The sequence below is a fragment of the Gossypium hirsutum genome, chromosome D07 (genome assembly GCF_007990345.1).
Source record: "Gossypium hirsutum isolate 1008001.06 chromosome D07, Gossypium_hirsutum_v2.1, whole genome shotgun sequence".
NCBI lineage: Eukaryota > Viridiplantae > Streptophyta > Magnoliopsida > Malvales > Malvaceae > Gossypium > Gossypium hirsutum.
This window is the reverse complement of record NC_053443.1, coordinates 10,949,417-10,973,691: the sequence shown is the minus strand read 5'-3', so window position 1 is coordinate 10,973,691 and position 24,275 is coordinate 10,949,417. Positions and strand designations below refer to the sequence as shown.

At 31.9% G+C, this 24,275-nt stretch overlaps 4 protein-coding genes across 8 annotated transcripts; all 4 read right to left on the bottom strand.

The window, feature by feature from the left end:
* Positions 1–380: 380 nt before the first annotated feature.
* LOC107918269 (60S ribosomal protein L27-3) lies at positions 381–986 on the bottom strand. Its single transcript, XM_016847793.2, has one exon. It carries the CDS (start codon positions 889–891, stop codon positions 484–486), a length of 408 nt encoding a protein of 135 aa, XP_016703282.2. The 5' UTR covers positions 892–986; the 3' UTR covers positions 381–483.
* A 2,726-nt stretch (positions 987–3,712) lies between these two features.
* LOC121219381 (cysteine-rich and transmembrane domain-containing protein WIH1) lies at positions 3,713–4,552 on the bottom strand. Its single transcript, XM_041097444.1, has 3 exons — positions 4,303–4,552; positions 4,056–4,206; positions 3,713–3,945 (listed from the first exon to the last, which is right to left on the bottom strand). Exons 1-3 carry the CDS (start codon positions 4,340–4,342, stop codon positions 3,900–3,902), a joined length of 237 nt encoding a protein of 78 aa, XP_040953378.1. The 5' UTR covers positions 4,343–4,552; the 3' UTR covers positions 3,713–3,899.
* A 1,875-nt stretch (positions 4,553–6,427) lies between these two features.
* LOC107919862 (protein PAT1 homolog 1) lies at positions 6,428–12,790 on the bottom strand. The gene is made up of 6 exons (XM_041097443.1): positions 12,426–12,790; positions 11,987–12,138; positions 10,452–10,508; positions 9,851–9,923; positions 6,987–9,019; positions 6,428–6,860 (listed from the first exon to the last, which is right to left on the bottom strand). The coding sequence occupies exons 1-6, from the start codon at positions 12,475–12,477 to the stop codon at positions 6,795–6,797; spliced, it is 2,433 nt and encodes an 810-aa protein (XP_040953377.1). The 5' UTR covers positions 12,478–12,790; the 3' UTR covers positions 6,428–6,794.
* A 2,829-nt stretch (positions 12,791–15,619) lies between these two features.
* LOC107920534 (carnosine N-methyltransferase) lies at positions 15,620–23,750 on the bottom strand. Of its 5 annotated transcripts, none has more exons than XM_016850284.2 (18): positions 23,542–23,750; positions 22,367–22,439; positions 21,474–21,517; positions 21,137–21,179; positions 20,837–21,046; positions 20,594–20,716; positions 19,674–19,745; positions 19,377–19,421; positions 19,163–19,242; positions 18,783–18,847; positions 18,631–18,697; positions 18,382–18,495; positions 17,914–17,987; positions 17,371–17,468; positions 17,223–17,297; positions 16,567–16,635; positions 16,406–16,459; positions 15,620–15,990 (listed from the first exon to the last, which is right to left on the bottom strand). In XM_016850284.2, exons 1-18 carry the CDS (start codon positions 23,637–23,639, stop codon positions 15,934–15,936), a joined length of 1,461 nt encoding a protein of 486 aa, XP_016705773.2. In that variant the 5' UTR covers positions 23,640–23,750; the 3' UTR covers positions 15,620–15,933. The 5 variants fall into 5 exon arrangements, with proteins under 5 accessions (XP_016705773.2, XP_016705775.2, XP_016705774.2 ...); XM_016850286.2 differs by having other exon boundaries at positions 17,223–17,282; XM_016850285.2 differs by having other exon boundaries at positions 20,594–20,710.
* Between the last annotated feature and the right edge of the window lie 525 nt (positions 23,751–24,275).

The window sequence follows — 24,275 nt, the reverse complement described above, 5'->3', positions numbered from 1 at the left end:
GTACCGACGACCCAACCTCCATCTTCACCCCCTTTACGTCGGCCTTCTCCCCCTCATCCGTTTTCCACCAAATATTTCTCTTATTTGTTCAGCCATTGGTACTTTGTTTTCACAACCCGTGTCGATTCGATTTCTGAAGCCAACAATGGCATGTTCTCTCGAGGCGTTGGTGACTAATTTTATCTTCACTTAGTTTCATGAGACTACGTCCGTAATCAGAATGCAGCTCACTAACAAATCAATTAACAATTATAAAATATATATACAAACATTAAATTATTTAATTCTCCATCTTCCATAGATCTATGAAACAAAAAACTTGAAATCAATAAACCACTCAGATAATTATATGAATTTGTAACAGAAACGAGAAAAATCAATAAGAAACCCAGAAAATATCTCATTGCACAACAGACTCAAAATTCAAATCCAAAATGTTAAAGAAACTACATAAAAAGCTTTAACACCATTAGAATGAACCATTCAAAACCTAAGTTTAGTAAAGAACCACCTGTTCTTCCCCGTCTTGAACCTCTCTTGAAACCTCTCTTTAGTGGCCTTACAAGCCGCCACTTTCTTGTCCTTGGTCTGAAGAGCATCGGCGTTGACCACGTCTTTCAAATCCACGTCGAGGGTGTAGCGCGTGGGCATCAGGTGCTGGTAATTCACTAGCTTGACGAAGCATTTCACGCGCGATTTCTTCGCCGTTTTCTTGGCCGAGTCCTTGCGGATGACTTTGCTCGGGTACTTCTTTATCCCGGCAACCAAACAATGGCCGTAAGGGCGGTCGCGTGTGCCTTCGTCGAAGGACCTAACGATCACAGCTTTGCGACCGGCGTATCGGCCTTGGAGGACGATCACGGCCTTGTTCGGTTTTAGAAACTTCACCATTGCGACGACAGCGGCGGCGATGGATGTGATTGTCGAAAATGATAAACTTGAAATTGAGGTGTATATATAATAGTACGAGTGACTGAAAACCCTAGCGCTTTATTGATGAATATTAGTGGGCTTCTTTTATGAATAAATTTGGGCCTTATTTGGATTTTGGACCTTTACCCAAAATTTTAAAGCTAAATTACTATTTTGGTCTTAACCAATAACTCCAAAATTGGGACTAAACTTTTTTTTTAGTAGCATACTTATTTGTGAATGTGAAATAATAATAATAATAATAATATCTTTAAAGGGACCTTGTATCTTATCTGCTTTACTTAAAAAATAACATATTAATCCCTATATGTTAGATAAAATAATAAATTAATCTTTCCGTTACAAATTTTATCTATTTTTATGGTTAAAAATTTGGATATAGCTGACAGAATGACCACGCGTAACTTAATGTTAATATTAAAAAAATCATTTTTAGCAGTAAAAATAAATGTAATTTTAATAGAATGATCATTTTATTTTTTGATCTAATATTCAAAAATTAATTTGTTCAGTTTTGAGTAAATGGAGTAAAATGTATTATGCTCCTTGTCATTATGATGCATTTACTTCTTTTTTACATATTGTTGTATCTCTAACAAAACAATCTATAAAAGAACCATTGACCCATAAAAATCCATGCTTCGAAGTTGGAAAAAAAACACGTGTTAGACCGGTGTCATCTCCAAAAGAAGAAAATGTGTTGCATGTAGGAGTTTAAATGAACGATGCTTAAACAAACAAAGCTTTATTCATGTTTGTTTATTTTTTTCTTTTAAAGTTGTTCATGTTCGAATTTGTGTTCATTAAAAATTTCAACATCATGTTTCGAATTCGGTTTGTTTATTATTTAATATATTGAAGCTCGATTTATTTAACATTCGCAAATATACTAAACATACATGTTCATAATCAATAAAAAAAACAATTATTTTCATAAAATATATATATTATCTTTAAATAAACAAATCTATAAACAATAGAAATTTATATTTTTTGGAAACTAGTTGGAATGTATTCTTATTTATTAATAACCCGAAGCTGCAAATGCTTATAAAAAAGCATTTGTAACTAATCGGATAGGCGATTTTGGTTTATTTTAGAAACCTTAGGTTTTTATTAGATAATGGGAAGTTTCAAATTTCAAAATTTGTTCAAAATATTTAATAACTTGATTTATAACAATGAGGTTAATTTTTTATTTGTTATTTTATGTGCCTCTTTATTATTTGTCAGCACAGTTACTAAATCTACGCAATTTCCTCTTCATATATGGTTACTTGATGCCATGGAGAGGCCTACTCTTATTTTGGCTCTTATGCGTGCTGTCATTAGACCTGATCATGGGTCTGGCCACCCAGCCAGGCCCGAAGGTCTGCCCGAAATGTGGGAGAGTTTGAGCAAAAATATAGGCCTGAAAAATGGGTCTGGACAAAAAAATAAGACCCGTTTAAAAAATGGGCCGGGCCTTGAGTAAGGCAAGCCCGGGCTCGAATTCACTAAAGGATAAAAAAAATCTGCTCTTTTTTTTAATGTTATTTTCTTATTGTTTTCTCCCTATTTTGTTATCATTTTACTATTATGTTGCTATTATTTTATTGTTATTGTTTGGATATTGTATAAAACTTATTTTATTGTTAATTTTTTTATCATTTTAGAGATATTTGCTTGTTAAGTTGCATTTATCTTAGTGTTATTTAAGTCTACATATTTTTAAAAATTTATTTTCAATTTGTTGGAAAAATATTTATTTTGATGTTTTTAATATTTTTGATGTATTATATATATTTAAAACTTATATAAAAATAATATAAAAAATTAATACGAGCGGGCCAGGCCCAGATTTTAGCATTTTTATCTAGGTCAGGCTTGAGCAAAATTTTAGACCTATTTTTCGGGTCGGGCCCAGACCTAGTAAACGGGCCTAAAATTTTATTTGAACTCGGCCCTGCCCGACCCTTTAGCACCTCTAGCTGTCATTATGGTAGCTGTGAGAATTTTTCTTGTAGCCCACCTTCTTCATTTTATAGTTACACCTTATATAATGAATCTTATACCTTTGATAGATATAGTAACAATATTAGTAGGAGCTATCTTAGCACTTGCTCAAAAAGATATTAAGAGGGTTTAGCCTATCCTACAATATCCCAATTGAATTATGTGATGTTAATTTTAGGTATGAGATCTTATCAAACCATTTTATTTCATTTCATTACTTATTCGAAAACATTATTAATTTTAACATCTGGATTCTAATCGATTATTCATGAGAATCAAATACACTTTTATTCAAACGCAATTATTTAATAAATAGATCATGAATATTAGATAGAGATATTAGTATATTAGGTATCATTGGAAGTGGATAAGATCTTATGACTTCGATCCTAATTAAAAATAAATAAATTGTTTAAAGAAAAGCATTTTATAATATTTTTAACTTTGTTTTAATTAATTTTCAATGTATGATCTAATCATATTTGCTCTTTTTGATATAATACCTAAAACTAGACATAGCCTCCCCAACTCGCGCACTCGAACCCATGCCCCTGCATTGAGGACAATATCCATGCCAATCGAACAACCAAATGATATTTTATCTTTTAAAAATGGTATTAAATACTTTATTAAAAAAAGGATAGACACAGATAATGTTTTATTGGATTCTATGCCTTCAATTATATGAGAATGGAAGATACGTCTGGAAATAAATATGGAGGTGGAAAACAATAATACTTGATTGAAAAGAAGTGTGACAAAACAACCACCATAGAAAAAATAATGATACAACAACATAAATTTATTCAAAACATAAATACATGGGTAGATTAACCTAAAAAAGTCATCATCGTCCCCAGTTATACTATCAAATCTGAATCTGTAAAAATCAATAAAAACAAACCCATAATTTCTATAAAACAATGGAAACTAATACATAAACTCCAATGGAAAGAACAAAAATAAAAGCTTCAAAAGCATGCATCCAGAACGCAACAACAGCAAAGGGCAGCACAACTGCAATTCAAACGTTTCAATTTCATCAGTATACATATAAATATATAAAAGAAAAAGAAGATTTCATTGTGTTTATATGTATGTATGTATAGGTATTAGGTAGTACTTACCATCCTTTCCAGAATCCATCACCTCTGGACTTGGTTTCGACAGCAGCCGGATTTTGCTGACTGTACTCGTCTTTGGTCATCGGGTAACCGGCCGGCGGTGCTGTCACGTAGGGTCCTGGCGCCGTGGAGGGTGGTGGTGGTGCGTATGCAGCTGTTTGATCATTAAACAAGTACTAAACCACATTAATATTTCTGGGTTTTTCATGTAAGCAATATAAGAAAGGAAAGATTGAAGAAGAGAACCGACCTGCAGATGATTGACTGAAGTGTTGCTGGTTGTGATTCATGGCTGAAAATTTAAGCTGAAAAAAGGAGACTTGTATATTATGTTCCGAAAGGAAGGAGATGGTTGAGAATGTGTAAAAGAATGAATGATGAAGATGAAGGGGTTTGATGGATATATATAGAGAGAGAGGGGAATAGGGAAAGACGGTTTCTTAGAAACCCAACTTTCCTTTCTCTTTCTGAATACCGGTTGGCGGCCCGCACCGCGTGGCAGGTGGAGCCTAAGACCTGGATATATACATATATAAAATAATAATTCTTTATTTTTAAAATTTTAAAATTTAAGTATAATGGTAACCCTCTTAAATTTATTTTATCAAATTCAAGTTTATTAAGAGCTAGTTTAGTATCGTTTTTAAAAAATATTGTGGAAAAGTGATTTTTAGAAATACTTTTTAAAATTTTAGTTTAAGATTTGAGTGCTTAGCATTACTGAAGTGTTTTTGAGAAATAAAATGTTGATTTTAAACATGGTATTATCAATAACAAATATGTATTTAAATAATGTTCAAATTAGTTAATATTATAATATATGAAATATAATTTTTAAATATTTTTAAACAATAAATATTAATTATTTATAAAATTTAATTAGAATATATAAATTATATTTTAAATAATTAAATATAATCATTAAATATTTTTAATTAGATATTAACACACTTATATTATTTAAAAAACATTTATTTATTTTTAATTAATAATTTTAACATTTTTGTAATTAAACACCAAGAAGAAAAAATAGAAAGTACCATGTTTTTAAAAGAGTGAAAAAATAATTAAGTGAAAAAGTAGTTTTTCCTTTTCTGCTTTTGAAAAGGAAGAAGTTTTAGCCAAAAACAGTTTGATTAATGTAGCTTTTTTTCTAAAAGTATTTTTTTAAGCATTTAAGTGAATTTTTTTATTATTTTAAAATGTCCAAGACCTACTAGGTTCCAAGTAAATACAGAATTAAGCAATATCAAATTGGATATATTAATATATTATTTACGAAATATCAAACTCCTTATCACTTAACCGGATAAAATGTTATGTACGGATATATTAATATATCATATTTAAAAAATTAATTTATTACTAGAGTAAACATATCAATAGTATGGTTTAGACTTATAATATATTATATTATATTTTAACTAATTTTATGTGTATATAATTATTCAAAATTAATGGAGTAGGAAAATAATAAGTCATGTTCTTAAAATTTTCAAAGTTTTATTATTATTTTCTACACATTAATTAAAGAAAAAATAAAGTGGTGACATGCTATCTCCGCGTATGAGACCTAACTTTGCTGTCGTGTACCTTCCAGTCATTTTCTTTATTAATTAAATATCTTTGCATTTGGATTATAGGATACGATTTTTACATTTTAATTTTGTTTTTAAAAATATTAATATTTTAATTATTTTTTCCCACAGAGAAGTAACCATTTTTTGGATAAATATATTAACTTAAAAGAGGTAAAATGCTTTTTTTGGTAAAACAAAATTTAGTCCCTGAACTTGGTATATTTCTCTCTAGTTTATGGACCAAAATGAAAAGAATGACTAAAGTTAAGGACTAAATGTTGTTTTATTTTTTTTATTTGTATAACGCGTGTTGTTTCATTGTGAAGTAAAAGAATCAATTGGTCAAAGATACGTGTCCAACCCATTCATATGTTTCCTCACGCATATTACTTACTTCATTAATATTTATGTTTTGTGATTCACAATTAAAAAGAAAACATATAAAGCTCCATACCTATGTGTTCTCAGGGTTTTTGGGCACGTGTACTTGCTCAACAGGGAGACTTTTTGAGGATGGAATATACGTATATAAAAGAAATATTTATTTATTTATATTATTAGGATAAATTATAGTAATCAACTTGACATCTTTTAAAATCGACATAATAATAATAATTTAAGCTCCATCCAATTTCCCTGGTAATTTCTGTCTAGTTTTTTAAGTGAATGGGTTATAGAGAAAAAAAAAACTTAATACTTAAATTTTTTATAATTGAGACTAAATTAGCATAAAGTTAAAATTGTGGCACATGAAAGAAATCAAATTCCAAAATAAACAAATAAGCAGCAGCAGAATCAAAGGAACATTTTCAGTATATTTAAACAGCAAATGTTCAATTATTACAAGATTCTGTTTTGCTCAAAGAAGAATCCCTTGGCTCCCTCAGTTCCCAACAAATAGAATTTTAAAAAGATTGCATCACCATTCATCATAAATCAATCTCCTTCACAAACTAACATAATGAAATGAAACAGTATATATTATATATATAAACATAAAACTTTAAAAAAAAAGAAAAAAGAAAATTCCAATTCCATTCCCAAGGTCCTGTACATATTCTTCTTCTAAAACCCACTAAAGCTTTCCCAACTTTGGCATTTGAAATGTTTCAATCAACATAGCAACCATTATAATAATCATAAAAAAGCTTCAACTTTTCATTCATTCACTCACCACTAATTCCCCCCTTTGCCATTGCCATTCTTGGATTCTCCCTCCTTGAAATTCCTTTTTTTTTAAAAAAAAAGAAAGAAAATGATAAAATAAAAAATAAAAAAAGGGGTGCCATTCAAACAAGAACCCAAAGTGTAAAAGACCTCTAAAACCTTTTTTTCTTTTAGGTTAGCCCCTTACTGATTCAGAGTTTATTTGGCTATTACTTCCGGCAGGCGAGTTGGATCCGTTATCCGGGACAGAACATTGCGAGAAGTCCATTAAAAGCTTTCTTTGAGCTTCATTGGTGTGAGGGAGACTAGCACGTAAGAGCTCGCAAGGCATTTCACGTCTTATAGCTTCTGAACCAATTACTTCTGTGGTTGGTAGAGACTGGTTGTGTATCGATTGTATTATCGACTCGTATTTGGTGACACAGTATTTGGTGAGGAGAGTGAAGAATTCATCAAACGATGCTCTCCAGAATGTGTAATGAGGCATTGGGAAATTTCCGGATGGATGAGTTAAGACTTGAGTGGCTCTTTCGAGAACGGATTTTAGAATAACTGAAGCACCATCACCGGCAGGGATTCCGAGGGGTCTGAACGGTGGTTGTTCTGAAGAACAAACAACAGCAACAAGGCAAGCACTAAGTGAACAGATATCCATGTTGTTGATAGATAGGGAAACGGTCTTTGCAAGGTCGGTAGTTGTTTCAGCTGCTTCGGGATCGGAAGAAAGACCGCCAAACAAGAATCTCAAGTGACGGAAAATGGCCATGCATACTATTCGAATAAGCTCACTTCCAGGGATGAGAAGTTTAAGGTACCTGGTGATGAGTTTACGACCCTTCGGAAGAGAAACGATCCTTAGGAACACAATGTCATCTTTGGGAGAACAGGTAACCGCATGTCCGCCTTTGCTAAGAGGATCAACGAGCTGAAGCGATTGTGCTAGACTTTCAAGCAGGATCTGCCGCCTCCGTCTAAGTTGAGCTCCACCATCTTGGGGCTGACTAGACAGTAAGAGCCTGTCAATATCATCAACATCGAAAAGAAGGCCAAGAGAATCTTCAACGGTGATCCTAGCTGCAAGCATCGGTTCCTGTTCTAGAGGCTTCTCGGTTTTCTGTTCAGAGCCCCCATCAACTAATGGAGGATCAATTTCAAGCAAAGGACGAGGTTTACGAATGGTAGGGATGGGGACTTTCCCAAGTGCATCAACATGAACATGCAAATGCTGCTCTCCACTACTGTTACGAGATCGAGAATGTGATTCCTTCAAGTGAGACGGGCAAAAAAGATGTTTAGCCCTGGATCCCGATGATCTTTTGGCAAGACAAGCTTGGTGGTAATAATCATCTACGTAAGGATCGTTACTATGTGTCGCAGCATGTTGCATCTTAAGAATACTCTCTATTTCTTCAGCAGTCATATGCTTGGACCGGAATTGTACCAACCCACTCTCGTTTTTCTGGCTACTGGTATCAGAACTTTGCTGAGAAAACCGCATGCTCTGCCTGTTTCTTGATGATTTCGTCCGTTGTTCCCTATGATCAGCCATTCCAAACATCATTTTATGCGAAGAAGGATGAGGATTATACAGCTGAGATTGTAACGCGGTCAAATGTGCCAAAGACGGTTGAATCGAATGGTGCAGCCTGTGTTGTTGCGGTGACATTAACTGTGGGGATATCAAGCCATTTTGATGAGGTATTTGATGTTGCAACATATGATGCAAAAGACCAGCATGATCTCCATGTAATAAACCGGAATTGTTTACCCAATGATTTTGCGATCTGCTACTAAAAGACAGGCCCGGAGATGTTAACTGAGACATATTACCACCATAATGCAATCCATGAGATAAACCAGCCAAACAGAGACTAGAGTTAGACAATGGAGAGAAGGGGGACTGAGATCCACTGGTAAGAGCTGGGATTTTTAGGTGAGTAGGTAAAGACTGTTCGCATCTGTTACCAGGAGGTGGGAAAGATGTGAAGGTTGATTTAGATCCAACTATCGGTTCACTTGAAAAGTGATGTGGCTGTGGTTGCTGCTGGGGATATGTGGAAGTTCTATACAAAGGTTTTGGTTCCAGGACAGGAGGAGCTGTAGAAAGAAGTGGTTGCGAGGACCATCCCTTGCCTTCTTGAACATCTTCTACATCGAACATATGCTGATCCATCCAATTTAGGTAGTCTCCATCTTGAGACCAATCAGCAGCAGATGAACCTGGAAGAATTTGTTCACAACTGTAACATAAGCTACTAAAAAGTATAAAGAAGCACCATTGACAGAAAAATCCTACAAATTCATTACTCAACTAAAGACAAGAACTTTATGTTAAAAAAAAAAAAGGAAATTGAATAAGAATACCAAACTCAAGTTGATCTTTTAGTTAACAGCCTTCACATAGAAAGATAAAGATTTGTTTGTGCGTGTGTATATAAACATATAGATATAGTGTGTGTATATAATAACAAACATTCACTTAAATCACCCATGAAACTGTGTCTGGATAACAAGAATATAAGTCAATTGGTTAAAGTACCTGGCAGGTCCCTATATTATAGGGATAAACTATACCATTAAAAAGAATCTAATAAGTCCAAACTGTAACAGAGTTAACATGTACTGTATAAAAAAATTTAGAAATTTATTTTTTCAAATGCAGTTCAATTCCAAACAAAGGATTTCATTTACAAAACCATAAAGACCTAAAAATATTAACTCTGTTAAACAGTAAATGTTAATTCTATTCCAATTTGACCTTATTTGATTCTTTTTAATAGTACAGGGACTAAATTGATCCATTTAATAGTAAAAAGACTAATTTGTTTAAAAGGACCTATCAAGTACATTCACTGTCAATTTATCTATAGATGGGGAAAGTACAAAATTTCAATTTAGTTCATGTTACTAAGTTATGATGGTGAGGAATGCTTGTTCTGGGGATTTTCAAGCGGAAAAATGGAACGAAATTATCACCCTGTTCATTCATTAGTAGCAATACAAAATTATAACTACAATAAGTGGCATACAATAAGGCTTAGTTCTACTCACTTTCCCTTGAAAAAGATCCCGATCGATCACCAATAACTCCTGGATTTCTTGGTCCTGTAACAACCCTATTCAACTGTAGAAGGAAGAGAAATACATTAAAATGCTACGACCATGAAGGGCAATGGTAAAAGTATCATGAAATTCCCTATATTAGGAGTCAGATTGTATTTTGTCCCCTTTACTCAAAATTTGAGCAAATTAGTCCATGTATGTTAGATCAAAGAGCAAACAGGACTTTTCTGTTAAAAAATTTCATCTATTTCTGCTGTTAAAAACTGATTTAGTTGATGGAATAACCAGACTGTTACCAGTGGTGTGCCACATGAGACCAGTTTTAACAGTAAAAATAGATGGAATTTCTAATAGGACCGTTTGCTATTTGATCTAATGTGCGGGGACCAATTTGCCCTTTTTTTGAATGAAGGGGAAAAAATCCAATCCAACGCCTAGTACAAGGGCCTTCATGGTACTTTACCAAAGGACAATACACAAATAAAAACAAAAAATAGTAGCAAGAGAACAAAAGAAAGTAAACAAATGTGTGAGTATGGAGAATTATGAAATTTCATGAATGCTAAGTTAGATGGATTGAGGGACTGACCTTTGCAAAAGTACTAGCCAGATCATCCATGTCAGACAATGATCCTAAACCTACAAGCTGAAAATGAATAACAGGAAAATTAGAACTGAAAATAGTCATATTTCACAATCCAGAAATATCGAAAGTCGAAACAAGATTTGTGTTTAATAGATGACGGACTATTGCAAATAATGAAATCAATATGCATAAGCGCAGAAATTAATGGCATAAATTTCTTCAAAAACAAAATGAAACAGAAAGCTAATATTAACTGCTTCATCATCCAAAACAATATATATATAAAGCTTTAGTTTATGAGCACATCTTTCTTTCTTCGGATATCTCTTGTTAAAAATTAAAGGAACTATTTCTTTTATCACATAGTACCCTTAATTTTGAATTCCAACATAAAGTAATGTGTATATGAAGTAGTATTCGTCGAAAATAAATATCAAGAGTAGGATCTTTTCATGCATGTTCTCAGATTGATAACACCTTTACAAAAGGGGAACTTCAAATGGATAGAATATTGGTACAAGTACCATGGAGGCCACTGTACTAGGGATCTGATTGCATTTTACCCCCTCTACAAAAAAAAGGGCAAATTAATCCCTTCATGTTAGTTCAAAGAGCAAATTGGTCCTATTGAAAATTTCATCCATTTCTACTATTAAAAACTGGTCCTTGTACATCAGCATGAAATTTGTCCATTTTTTATACTACAAATGGATGAAATTTTTAATGAAAATGACTAATATGCTCTTTGAACTAATATATAGAGACTAATTTGCCAATTTTTTTGAGTAGACGGAACAAAATGTTATCTGACTTCTAGTATAGGGGCCCCCATGATATTTTTACCATAGAATATCAACTCACCTCCAAACCAAAAAAACTCCATTCGAGCAAAAGTATTTGGAACATAAGCCAATTGCGAAAGTGTAAACTGTCTTACAACATTACATAAGTACACTAATCAAACTTCTTATTAAACTTTGTAAAACTTTAAATTCGAAAATAACCAGGGAATAAAATACACTTAAAGTTCAAAATGTGTTTAACAACATAGACTAAAACACAAATGATAAGTACAAAATTGAAGGCCAACAAACTCGACGATGATGTTTAAGGCCTAATCAAACTCCAATGTAAATAACAATTTAAGGTCATAACATAGGATTTTTCATATCATGGAATGAAAAAGTAGCAGCATCTACAAAGTAATGTGGAAGTAACATTAAAAATGCCATAGAGGCCCCTTTAATAGTAATTAGATTGCATTTTTCCCCTTGTTCAAAAAAAATGATAGGTTAGATATAAAAACAAATTGATCTTTTTGTTAAAAATTCCATCCATTTTTACCGTTAAAACTGGTCTCTGTACGACATACATGTGGCAATTATATCTAGTTATTCTGTCAGACATGCAAAGGACTAAACTGCTCTTTAATCTAATGTAGATGTAGAAAGACTAATTTGCTCGCTTTTTGAGTAGGGGGCAAAATGCAATCTGACTTGAGGGCTGCACAATGTGTAACCAAAGGAATAAAATCTCACCTCTCCTCTATCAAACAAATGGTACTCATCATCTTTAGTGGATGCAAACACAGGAGAATCCTCTTCACCATCTTCTAAACCCCCCAAGTCCACTTCTGCCACAGCATTTTGACCAAAAAATTGGTACTGGGATGCATCAAAAAGAGCATTATCTGCAAAAAAATAAAACCATAAAAAAATAGCAATTAAACAATATAAGCCGATGAATTGATACAATACATCGCAACAAACCATCAAAAAAACAAAACCCTACAATTAAACTAACAAAACCGAAATTTTTAATTTTTTTTAAAGAAAGGTAAATCAGTAATCTAGCAAAGACAATAAAGCTATAACGTTTGGTAGCTGAGAAAAAAAAGTAAAGATCCAAACTTTTCATGAAAATTAATTTTCTTTCGCATCATAAAAACAAAAACAAAATTGAAAAAAATTAAAAAACCTGAGGAAGCTTGAGAGAAGCTGCTGGGAAGTTTACCATCGGATCTCTCCATATTTACAAAAAAAAAACAACCTAAAAAGAAAACCCTAAATACAGCAGCAGCAACAGAAGAAGAAAAAGAATATGAAAGTTTATAATTTGGGGGAATTTTTGTTTTGAATTAAGATGGAGACATGACGAGGGAGAGTGGCAAGTGATGTAAATAAAGGAGGATTAAGAGGGGTTTTTTTTTATTTAAGGAAGGGAAGTTAGAAGGAAAAAAATGAAGAAAAGAAAAAAAGAAAAATCCCTCTCAGTCTCTGAGAGAGAGACGGAGGAGATGAAAGAGAAAAACTGGAAATTAATAAAAAGGAGGGTTTGGTTTCTTCTCTCTTTTTTTCCTTTTGGTTTCCTTTATTAAAAAAATATTAAATAAAAATTTAGTAGTATTTTTTTGGCAATTATATTTATAATTTATATGGTTATATAAATCATAACAAATAACTAATATTATATACTCATAACTACAAAAGGAATATAAATATATATAAACAAATAAAATGCAAAATCAAATTGGTACTATTTGTAATAAACAAAGAGTCGAAAAAAATTAATCAAAAATTTTCCATCACATTCATACATATTGAGACTAAAGGACTCAGATATCGCAATTGCGTATGTTCTATTTCTTATGTACCCATAGGTGCTATATTGGATTTGAATCAGCTTTCGGATTAATCTATCTTGATTGACTGCCTCCATTATGTTGTTGCTAGCAAATACCACTATTTTTTATTTTGGATCTTCCAAATCATTTCCGCAGGAGATCCGGACCCATTTTTTTCTGATCCTTCGGAGATTAGAATCAACTTAAATAAATCATGTGTGGGTTGTCTTGAGATTTATTTCGACTTAAATCTTATTATATGTGAATCCTCCTTTGAGTTATTGTGGTCTAGTTTTAGATATATTTTGGTGTTTGGTTGTGTTTAATGTTATTAAAGTTGGACTAAAATAATGATCAAACCAATTAGATGAAGAATCAGATGATATACAATTCAAGCACTTAAAACTGATAAAAAAAATTTTTTTGAACAAAACTCTTGATTATAACCAATAAACTAATTTTATTAAAAATTTTATGAATTTTTTAATCAAATCGATTTGATTTTTAAAATTATGCTTGATAATAATTAATTTTAATTCTAGTGAATTTGAATGTATATTATTTATAATTATAATTTTACTTATAAATAAACATTGTATATTTAAAATATTCATACATTTATATCGTATTTATATAAATTTTTATGTTAATATTCATGTTTTATAATTCTTTCAAATCTATAAACATAGAAAGGTTAATAAACCGAATTAATAGTATTTATATTTAATTTTAATTCTAAAATTTTGATATTTTTAAAAATAAAGAATTAAAATAATTGGTAGCTAAACAAACTTGAATGAGATGAATTGCGTTTTGTGTTTTCATACACTGACTGACACGTGTTGACACTGAGAAAATGACTGATTGAGATTGCTACATTCAACAAACAAACAAAATAAATATATACGAAAACAAAATAAATTACAAAAAATTAAAAGTTATATTCTTTTTTTTTTAAAATTATTACAGAGAATATTCCAAGTTACTAAAATCTAGAATTTTAAGTGAAAAAATATTAGATATAATGTAAGGAATACATATTGGAATTTCAAGATTTTTAAGATTTATATTTTAATAAAAGAAAATTAAATTGAATAAATGATGCTTTTGCAACAAAGAAGAATAACTTTTCCGTTGAATTTTTTATTATTATTAAAAATCAGTAAATTTAAATTGTTTTTTTATACATTAAAAAACGTTAGGCATGGACCAAATTTAAATTTTAATGAAATTTATTATTGTACTTATATCATAGGGGCACGTAAAAAGAATAGGAAATAAATTTTATTTGGGTTTAAACAAATATAGTAAACTTGTTTATAAAGTAATTATAAAGTCAAAACATGCCTAATCTAATTGATTACCAAATGGCTTATCTTTATGTTTAAGTTGCCAAAAATTAAAAAAGTGTTAATTACATCATTTTCAAAGGGTTTATTTGACACATAATGTCCATTGTTTTTCGTTATTTTCCTTTTCATTCAAATTTTTAGATTCTATTTAGACAAACAAAATTAAGTCAAAGATTATAATTCTAATAACATTAATATTACTTTAAAAATTTTATAAAAATTTTAAAACATTTTTTTAATGAAATAACATGAAAGCTACCGCATCATTCAAATCAATTCATTATGCCTTTTATTTATGCTAAAAATACTCGTAAACCCTACTCAAATTTTTTCATAATTAGTTTAGCAATAAAAGGAGAATTTTAGTAGCAATATCCGAAAACCACTTTCAAGATTATTATGTATAATAATTTAACTTTCATTTTAATGTTTGAAAATGATAAAGAACTCTTTTATTATTACAAATGAACATTCAAGACTTTCGTCTTTATCCTATCATCCAAATATTAAAAAAGTATTGAGACCAATTTGACTTATCAAATTAATTACTCTGATAACAAAAACATCTTATTGGTTTATTTAACTTTCTTATCAAAGATTTCCATCTTCACTTTTCCCACCTTTCATGCCAAAATAGTACTAGCAACCTACTTGGAAGAGACTCGAACTCATTTCAGCTCAATTTTAGCTTGTAATACTTGACTCGAACAACTCACGAGCTTTATTGAGCTTTTCATTTTTAATATTATTAAATTACATTATTGCCCTTAAAATATATTATTAACTCTAAGCTTAATTATTGAGCCAAGCTCAAACTTGAATATGAAAATTGATAAACAAGCTTAATCAAGCTCGAGCTCGAGTAATTCAATTATATCTCCTACCAAGCTCAAACTTAAAAGTAGATATTCAATCGAGCTCGAACCAAGTATCGAACTTCAAATCTCGAGTTCAGCTTGAGCTTGAACTTGCCAGTATTTAAGCTCAGGTCGGCTTAGTTACACCCCTAGTACTTGGTATACACATCTATTTAAGCTAAGTTATCCAAATTCTTAGGTGAATATCAAATATATCAATATGTCATCAATCGAACCATGAGTAGAGTTAATAAAAGATTTGTTATCAAGTCTTCAGGTCAAACTAGTCCTGGGCTACCTCTTCCCCTTATCAAATATATATTTACTCAAACAACAATGTATCTCCAACACATGTATATTCGAACTTTTTAAAGTTTTCCCAATCATACACGTCCAGATAAATGTAAAATGAAAACTTGGGTTAACATCAACTCTTAAGTTGTAACCACAGGAAATAAAATTTTGGTTCAAAACAGAATATGCTGATTGCATAAATCTATATAATTATTCAAAGAACTGATTATGTTTTGTAATAATCCAAACTAACAAGAAAATCTCAGGGGAAATTAAGTCTTATATATAAAAAATATCCAAATGAGGAATAAAACCTGAGAGTATGTTTAAGAGAGGAATGCATATCATCTTCTTGCATGCTATGTCGTAGTTGTTCTTTTCTTTCGCATTGTCCAGAATGCAGCATGGTAATGGTTCTGCAAAGAATATCATAATCAGGAAGTTAAAATTTTAGGACACAACATTTAACTGTACAAATAGCATTATCTGTGATGGCGGCTAAGCGCAAAGCTTGGGTATAATGTTTTTTGGTGTCTTTGATTGATGTTATAATGAACAGGCTAACGACATGTAAGAATAGGAAAATGGGCATGGATGAACTATTTGATTAGCAAAACCAAGGTAAAATGGCTCTTGGTGTCTTTGATTGACATATATAATCAACCGGCGAAGTACATGCGAGTCATGGGCAAACACAGTGATGAACATTTTGATTATGAACATAATATGGAATCACCAAAGGAAGAAGAGCACCATTTCCATTTAGATTTAATAAGATAGAATGTGACACCTGGAATGAGAATTAGTGGAGAACAAGGTTAAAACACTTACTTGCATCATGGATCGAGGATTTGTAGTATACGTTGTTTCAATGGTCTGTTCTTTCTGCAGTCATGAATATGACGGTATGATTGAATACATGGCTTGCCAAAAATTAAAGGGAAAAAAATTTATGGGACATATAAGAACAAAAAGGGTGTACAAAATATTACCTCTAACTTGAATCCGTAGTGAAAAGCAATCTTCTTTACATCTTCCAAACTCAACTCAATTGACATATCCTAAAATGCAAATAAAGGGAGAAAAAGGTAAGGGAGGGAGATAGAATAGTAAGGGGCACGGTAGCAAACTGGACATCTGTCTTTACAAGCTAATTGAGCTTGACTCGAGAAAACACGAACTCCAGTTAAGTTGAGCTTGATTTCTCAAAGGAGCCAAGCTGAGCTTTATTTCTCAAGGGAGCCAAGTTTGAGTATCCTAATTCATGGCTTAAGTTGCCTAACTCCTAACTTGAGTTGCTCGTGAGCCTAATTGAGTTATTTATTTATTATTTTAATACATCTTTTTATTATTTTTAATTAGTGAAGAAAATTTTCAATTTGAGCTCATATTCATGCACAAATAATCAAGTTTGAGACGGAGCATGAGAATCAAGCTCTTTTTTCACTAGGTTAACAAACCTATTGAACAAGCTCAAGTAGTTTGGTTTTTATCTGAAATCGAGCCTTTTCAAGTCAAGCTTGAGACCGAGCTTCTTACTGCTTAGGCTTCACTCAATTACACCCCTTAAAGTGAGGTGAGTGGAGCAAAACATTAAGATCAGCCAATAAAATTGCTTTGGCATAGAAGTGCTCAGAATACGACTTACGTCTTCCTGCCCGTACATGTCTGCAAAGTGATACAATAGAGGTCCAAAGTTTATCCAAACCTGCCATCCAACCAACTGTTTAATCATTAAACCAACTCAAAGCAATGTTAAAGATAAAATGAATAAAACAGTGTTAAGGGTAACTCACACCACCCTCCTTCAAAATTCTTGATATGATTTCAATGTACTCAATGATGTTGTGCGCTGTGTCAATAAAGAAACAAGTCACAACAGCATCCCAGACTCCTGCAGACAGCATAAATACACTCCATAAGGTTTTACAATCCGATATACATTTGCGGGACGGCTAATATGCACATACGTACATCCATATATATATGTATGTGCCAACAACTTAAAAACTGCACTCCTATTGTGGAATGTAGCCAACCCACAAGAACCTCCCCCATTGAAGGATTAGTGCCATCATTGGATAAGTAACAACAAGAAGATAGATTGCAAACCTAAAGGATCATTGTCAGCCACAAAGCGGCTGGTACTCTGCTACCATTTCAATCAGTTTTAAGGAAAGTAGTCCTACCGCACCTTGGCCTTAAAGGTATGTGTTCTACTTTATATATACTACTATTCTAGCTAGTGTAATTAATAAATAAGGAGCATACAGTATAACATTATAGTCAATAGACAAAAATTACAATATGCAGGGAATAAGAAGCGCCAGTAACTTTACCAATCTGGCTGGAATCATTATAGACTTCAACAAAATCCCCACCACACATAGAAAATCCTTCAGTAATCCCTGCACTGCCAGCAACCAGAAAAGCCAATGGCAACTTAGCAATGAAATTCACGTAAATATTATGAAACAAAGAACCTCAATGAAATCGACATAAGTTTTATAAGCAGCAAGACAAAGATTTGTCCATTAAGTTTTTCATAGGCTGATAGGTTTTACACAATAAACTAAGCCTTTGATATTCATAGACTCTATTATATAAGATCATTACCACTAGGAGTTTCATAAAGAAAAAAAAAACTAAAAATAAATCAATAATGGACCATCAAGGCAAAATGCTTCTCCTAAGCTCTGGAGTTGACTTGGAAGGTATATCGCACGGAACAGGTTCAAGAAAAGTAAATTACATAAACCTGTAAAGCATTTATAGGGAAACCACAGAAGTAAACAATGGCTTAATACCTCGCTGGATGAATATCTGGTATTAAAACAGGACGAAGTTGATCATTGTCTGAAAGTGAATTGCAATTGCTGTGGATCCAAGGATATATTGTCCATTGTCCAGTTGTTTCAGTACTGGAAAATGAGATAGAACAAATAAATTTTATGGCTCTTGGGATTTGGGAAAAGGAATAGGATAGATTTAGCAGAACACGCATCTTTACAAAGGGATTCTAGTTTGCATAAATGCACTGGAGGTAAAGTTCTTACTGATTAAGAATAAAACTTGAACATATCATCATGTAGTACGAAAATTCATTTCCTTGGCTTATGAAACCTGTTACATGAAATGAGAAATCTCAAAAGAACAATCATAGCCTCCGTCCAGTCAAAGAAGTAACGGTTTGACATAAAATACATACCAAGGCATGAAATCTCTAGGGCTAGCCGCCCAAGTCCAGCACCAGGAACTAAACATGCAGGAGGGCTGCACAACAAAATATATGGTTTCACTACAATAGTAAAACAAAACAGTTACATAACACAACATAACAAAATACAGTTACAAAAAATATGGTTTTCTTATCAGTCATATTAGATTCGTATACAAGCAGGACGCTCACGGTCTATCTGGATTCTAATCCCAAAATTACCGCAATATGAGTGGTTTGCTACACTTGAAAAAAATGCGTTTTCTAACCAAATTGAAAAATAATGCTATCATCCTAATCATTAGACAAGTGAAAAGAAAATTCAGTGTATATAAGGACAAAGTCCAAAGTAACACATTAAAGATTCGTACCTCTCTTTGGAGCGATTAGGAAATTGAGCATCAAGTTCTTCAAGAATTGGCTTATAGCACTGATTTCGTTCTTTTTCTCCCTGCAATAAAGTAATAGTTCCACGTTTATCAAAAGAACATACAAAAATGAACTTATACAAGTTTGTCCAGAAACCATCCATGGTGACTCGAAACTTGAGAACCATTCAAAATAAAATATAAAAAAAAACAGTACCTCTGCTGCCCAGTCTCTTACAATATTTCTTATTATGCAACGCACCTGAAGAAATAAATGAAGCAGACATGAATTACAACATTTTTTTTTTGCAAGTTTAAACAACGAAACATATTTCATGCTAAAAATTCCAAACCAAAATTCTAACTAAGACAGCAAAGAGTAAATTAGGACAAATCTATATTATTATAAGACCTTCGTGCAATACTTAAAGAGATAAAACTAATGGATATGCTTAGGACTAACAATTTAATTCAACATTAACACTTAACAGCAAGAGCATGAACACCAACAAACCTTATCAACATCAACCAATGGAACATTTAACTGCAATGATGGATCCAACCAGTCATGTGGAGATGAAAATGCCTGAATTTAAAAACAGATAGGCAGAGATAATTAGAAAAGAACGGCAAACAGAAAATAGTTTGAATATCACACTTCAAAAAATTAGAGACAACGATGACAAAAGTGCACAGATAACTTGCTTCAGAATCTGCCAATACAAGAATGAAAGGGAAAAGCATTTTAAAAAAGAAAAAAAAATCTTTTCATAAGACTCTTCAATGAGGGGCCCCATGCAGCCCTAATCATTTCGCATATATCCAGCCTCAACATGTCTGCAAATAGTAGTTAAGAAATTCTATTAACTTCTCTCTAGAAAGGGAAACTTCCTATCAATGATCTCCAAAGTTGTGTCTGTATAAACACTTGTATGCATCCCATGAATGCATTTTGATCAAACAGACAGTAACTATTCCAAACAAGAACCACAGTTTATACACATATCTTACAACACAAGATCAAATAAGAAGAAAAAGGAGGGGAAGGGATGAGGGACACAGATAGAAAAACATAAAGTTCCCTACTCCTAAATGTCATAGAAATATGTAACTATAAAAATTAGGGAAAGCAATTATTTTTCTCTTGGTTTGGGGTAATGGGGAATAGAATCCCACTCTTTGAATGGGGAATTATTAACCCACAAGTTGAGCCAAATGCTTGGTTGCAGAAAGAAATCATGATAGACCAGAAGATGCCACCCCTAACTTTCATTTGTATTTGGTAAAAATGCAACACCTAGTTAACTAAGAACTTGTTGAATCTTTAAGCACTTTTTACAAATAAAAGAACTAAATTTTCATCCAGCCAACATCCAACATATCATTTGTCTTGGTGAAAGATAAAAACAGCATGTAAAGAATAAAATGTATTACATTCCCATTAGAATCAGCGACATCGTTGCTGCAACATTCAGCTATCTCATTTTTATTTTCCACTTCTCCAGCACCGCTTCCAAAGATAGGCTCATGTTGCTGTTCGCTTTTCACCTCCTGCAGCTATCTACAAAAGTCAAATTTCTAAATGAAAAGAAATAAATCAAGAACCAATCAAATGGTGGAGTTTTGATATTTATTATACAATTAAATATATTTCACAAAAAACTGGTGAGTGGGCACCTCTGTTGTTGGATTGCTCATTATGTTGCTTTTTTCCTGAGAACAAGCTTGAGCATGGTTGGAACAACACATTCTTCCGCTGGTTGATACAGACTGACAAGAGGAAGCATTTCTCTCCTCAGAATGGCAATGCCCATGTTCAAAGTTTTCTAGGTGTGGATCCTTGCAACCATCCACATCCTGGCTCATATCTAAAGGAGGTTCAAATGCCTGTCAAACAGATTTTAATAATTATAGCCTTTTGAGTATATTATCTTCCAATACAAACTAGTGGAGAAACAGAAATGTACTCTGACACACCTGAAGCATGGTAAATATGAAATACGAATTCAAAGAAATACACCTGCACCAACAAATGTGAGAAATTATAATTTGTTAAGATGTCAAAACCATACTTTAGTTGAGATACACAACACAACAGTTTTATTTTCCTTGAAAGGTTTAATTAGGAATATAGTTAATGCACTTCTACAAATTGTTTAAAAGAAGCAAATCTAGTCTGTGTACTTCAACAAAAGTTTCAGTTAGGTCAAACATAAGTCTCAAGTTAAGATTTAGGACCTGTTCTAAGTTAAGGCAGCATAAACTGGGAACCAGAAATTAAACCACAAATAAAAGCAAGGAAATAGAAATTTACCTTCTTAGATTTTTGAACTTAGAAGGATAGTGGGGCAACAAAGCCTGAAAAAAAACAAACAAATTGAGGACATAATAAAGCAAGGATAATAAAGGTAACCATTTAAGAGCAGAACAATTTGGCACAAAAAGTTCCTATCACACTGAAGATCTTGCAGAAAAGAAGAATATTTAAATGACTGCATCCTTGTAGATAAGGCCAGTACATTTCCAAGCAACATTACATATAAAGTATGATGAAGTAAATAGCAAAACACCCTATCGGAATACTGAGAAAGAAAATAGACATAACTGGACAAGAATCTCAATTTCCAGTTTTCTTTCGTTGGGTTAAAAAATGCCCTTTGCTTCCACCCTTCCTAACAGCAGCAACTAAGACAACAGCTAAGTCCAATTTGCTTCATAGCAATAGGTAGGCACATTTTTTTTTCTAAAAGCATGTAATTAGTCTCAGTTATGGTTAGATAGAATGTTACACCAAGCTATCTCAAGCACTTTTCTCAGGTTCTGAAGTCTGAATCAGGGAGGCACGTTTATAAAATGTCTCGGAATGGAAAATTCTTGCATCCATCTTTATAGTTGCCTAACTGTGAAGCACACCAGAAAAAGATTTATTAATGTCAAGTTCAATAAAATTCCCTCACTGTTTTGCTTTAGATTCGAAGGTAACCTTAATAACTAAAAAGACCCATTCCTGGCATTGAGCATATATTTAAAAAAAAACCTAAATTTAGGTTCCTCATTTTCTCTAACTATAACCACTAATCATCATAATGAACACGGTCTTGAGCATGTTATAGTGGTAAAAGATCATAGCCAACTGTATACAAATTTCCTCAGATCAGTTGCAGGCAAAAGTAACTTTTTAGAGATTAGTCAAGCAAGAGAGAGCACCTTGTGAGCAGGCGGAAGCTTCTTAAATGATTTTTCATATCTTCTGACATCCTCTTCAGCAGCCTCTGGATAACTGCATAAATTATCCATGCAAGAAAGGGGAAATATCATTGATAATTGAAACAGGGTTGGCACTTGGCATGGAAAGTTAGAAACTGTCTATTGCTAGAGATAATTGCTAAGTTAGCACCATATGGAATAACCGAACCCTTTTCCTCATTTAAGGTAAGATCATTCCTTTTAATACTTGCTTTAGCTACAGAAACAAAATGGAACGAAGTGCATTTGAAATATAAAAGCACATACTATTTTTGCAAAAGTAAAAGCTCTTTGTCAGCAGAAATTAGCATGACTTGTTGCTTTTCATTTTAACCACTGCTACTCTACGGATTGGCGGTTCACAGCATTCCTTAGTTTTATACAAAACAATTATACCTAAGTATAACATTTCAGTCATGTTTAATCAAATACTTTCTGTTTTTTTGAAGCAACAACAAGAAAATAACAAATAGCTAGTAACAAGCAAAATCAACAACCAAAGAGAGGCTAAACTAAGCATAGTATTCACAACCAAAAGCACATTTAAAATAATTGACGGCAGACTATAACCAAGTAACAACAACAGAATTTGTACATAAAATATAATAACTAGAAATCTAATACTATTTTCGACAGGGAGGATGAATCAATAACAGCATATGTAATATTTTTAACTCAACCATTAAATTAGAACATTTTCTTTCTATTTTTTCCCTCTCTTTCCTTCCTTCCAAACAGAGTGTAAATATGCATACAAATGTAATAAAAAAAAACATGAACTTAGAAGAAGAAAAATACTTCAAGCACGATAATCAACAATATCTTATACTTCACTTCAAACTCTTTAAAGTACCGAAAATTTGTCCACATTAGCTTAACCTTCAAATTTAAAATTTAATTTTAAGTTTATACATCGCAGTATACTATATTCAACTTCAATGGAACTGCAGCAGAAATTAATTTTATTTATAAAAAAAAACCTAAAAAATCATCGTTTCTCATTATACCTTTTCCTTTTAAAAAAATGAATCTACTCAAAATGATTCAGAAATCATGCGAGACTACAAAGAAAACTCATAATAATAAAAACAATAAATTCAAAAAAAAAGAGAGCAAAATCGAAAAAAAGAACGTACTTGAGATAAGCACTGATAATACGGCGAAGGGATTTGACTTCAAGTGCTTCTTCAAGCTTCCTTTGACGACGTCGTTCTTCGTCTTCTTCAATCTCCATTGCCCTCTTTCTTTTTTCCCTTTTGCTGCTTCTTTTTCTCACTGATCGCCAATAAAAAAAATGAATTTTAATTTTTTTTAAATGTTGCTTTTGATAATAAAGCCCTAATGTGTACTGTGTAGTAGTGTAAGCGTACGACTGTTTTACTGTGAAAATAAAGTCAAAAGTGAAATTTTTTTTCCCCTTTTAGCCTAGATAAGATATTTGTTTTAATTTTGCTTCTTTTTATAATTCCTTTTTACAACTGTTATTTTGTTATATTTTCATTATTTAATTAAGTTTATTTTATATATAAATTTATATTTTACATTGTTATTTATAAAACAAATACAACATAAATATATTTTTTTATTTAAATATATTTATTATAAAATATTATAGTGCAATTCTCATTTAACAATCAAAATTTATTTTATAATACGAAAATATTATGTAATAATCAATGTCGTATAAAAATTTAATAATAAATAATGTTGGAAAAATATGGATATCACATATATAATAAATATAATTACATGTTATTATTTACTATCATAAACTAATAGTTCAAATTAAAAGTGATCTAATTTGGTTTAGTTTTATTGGGCTTTAGTTATTAGTCCCCAAATTACACATATAGATAACTAATCTAATATG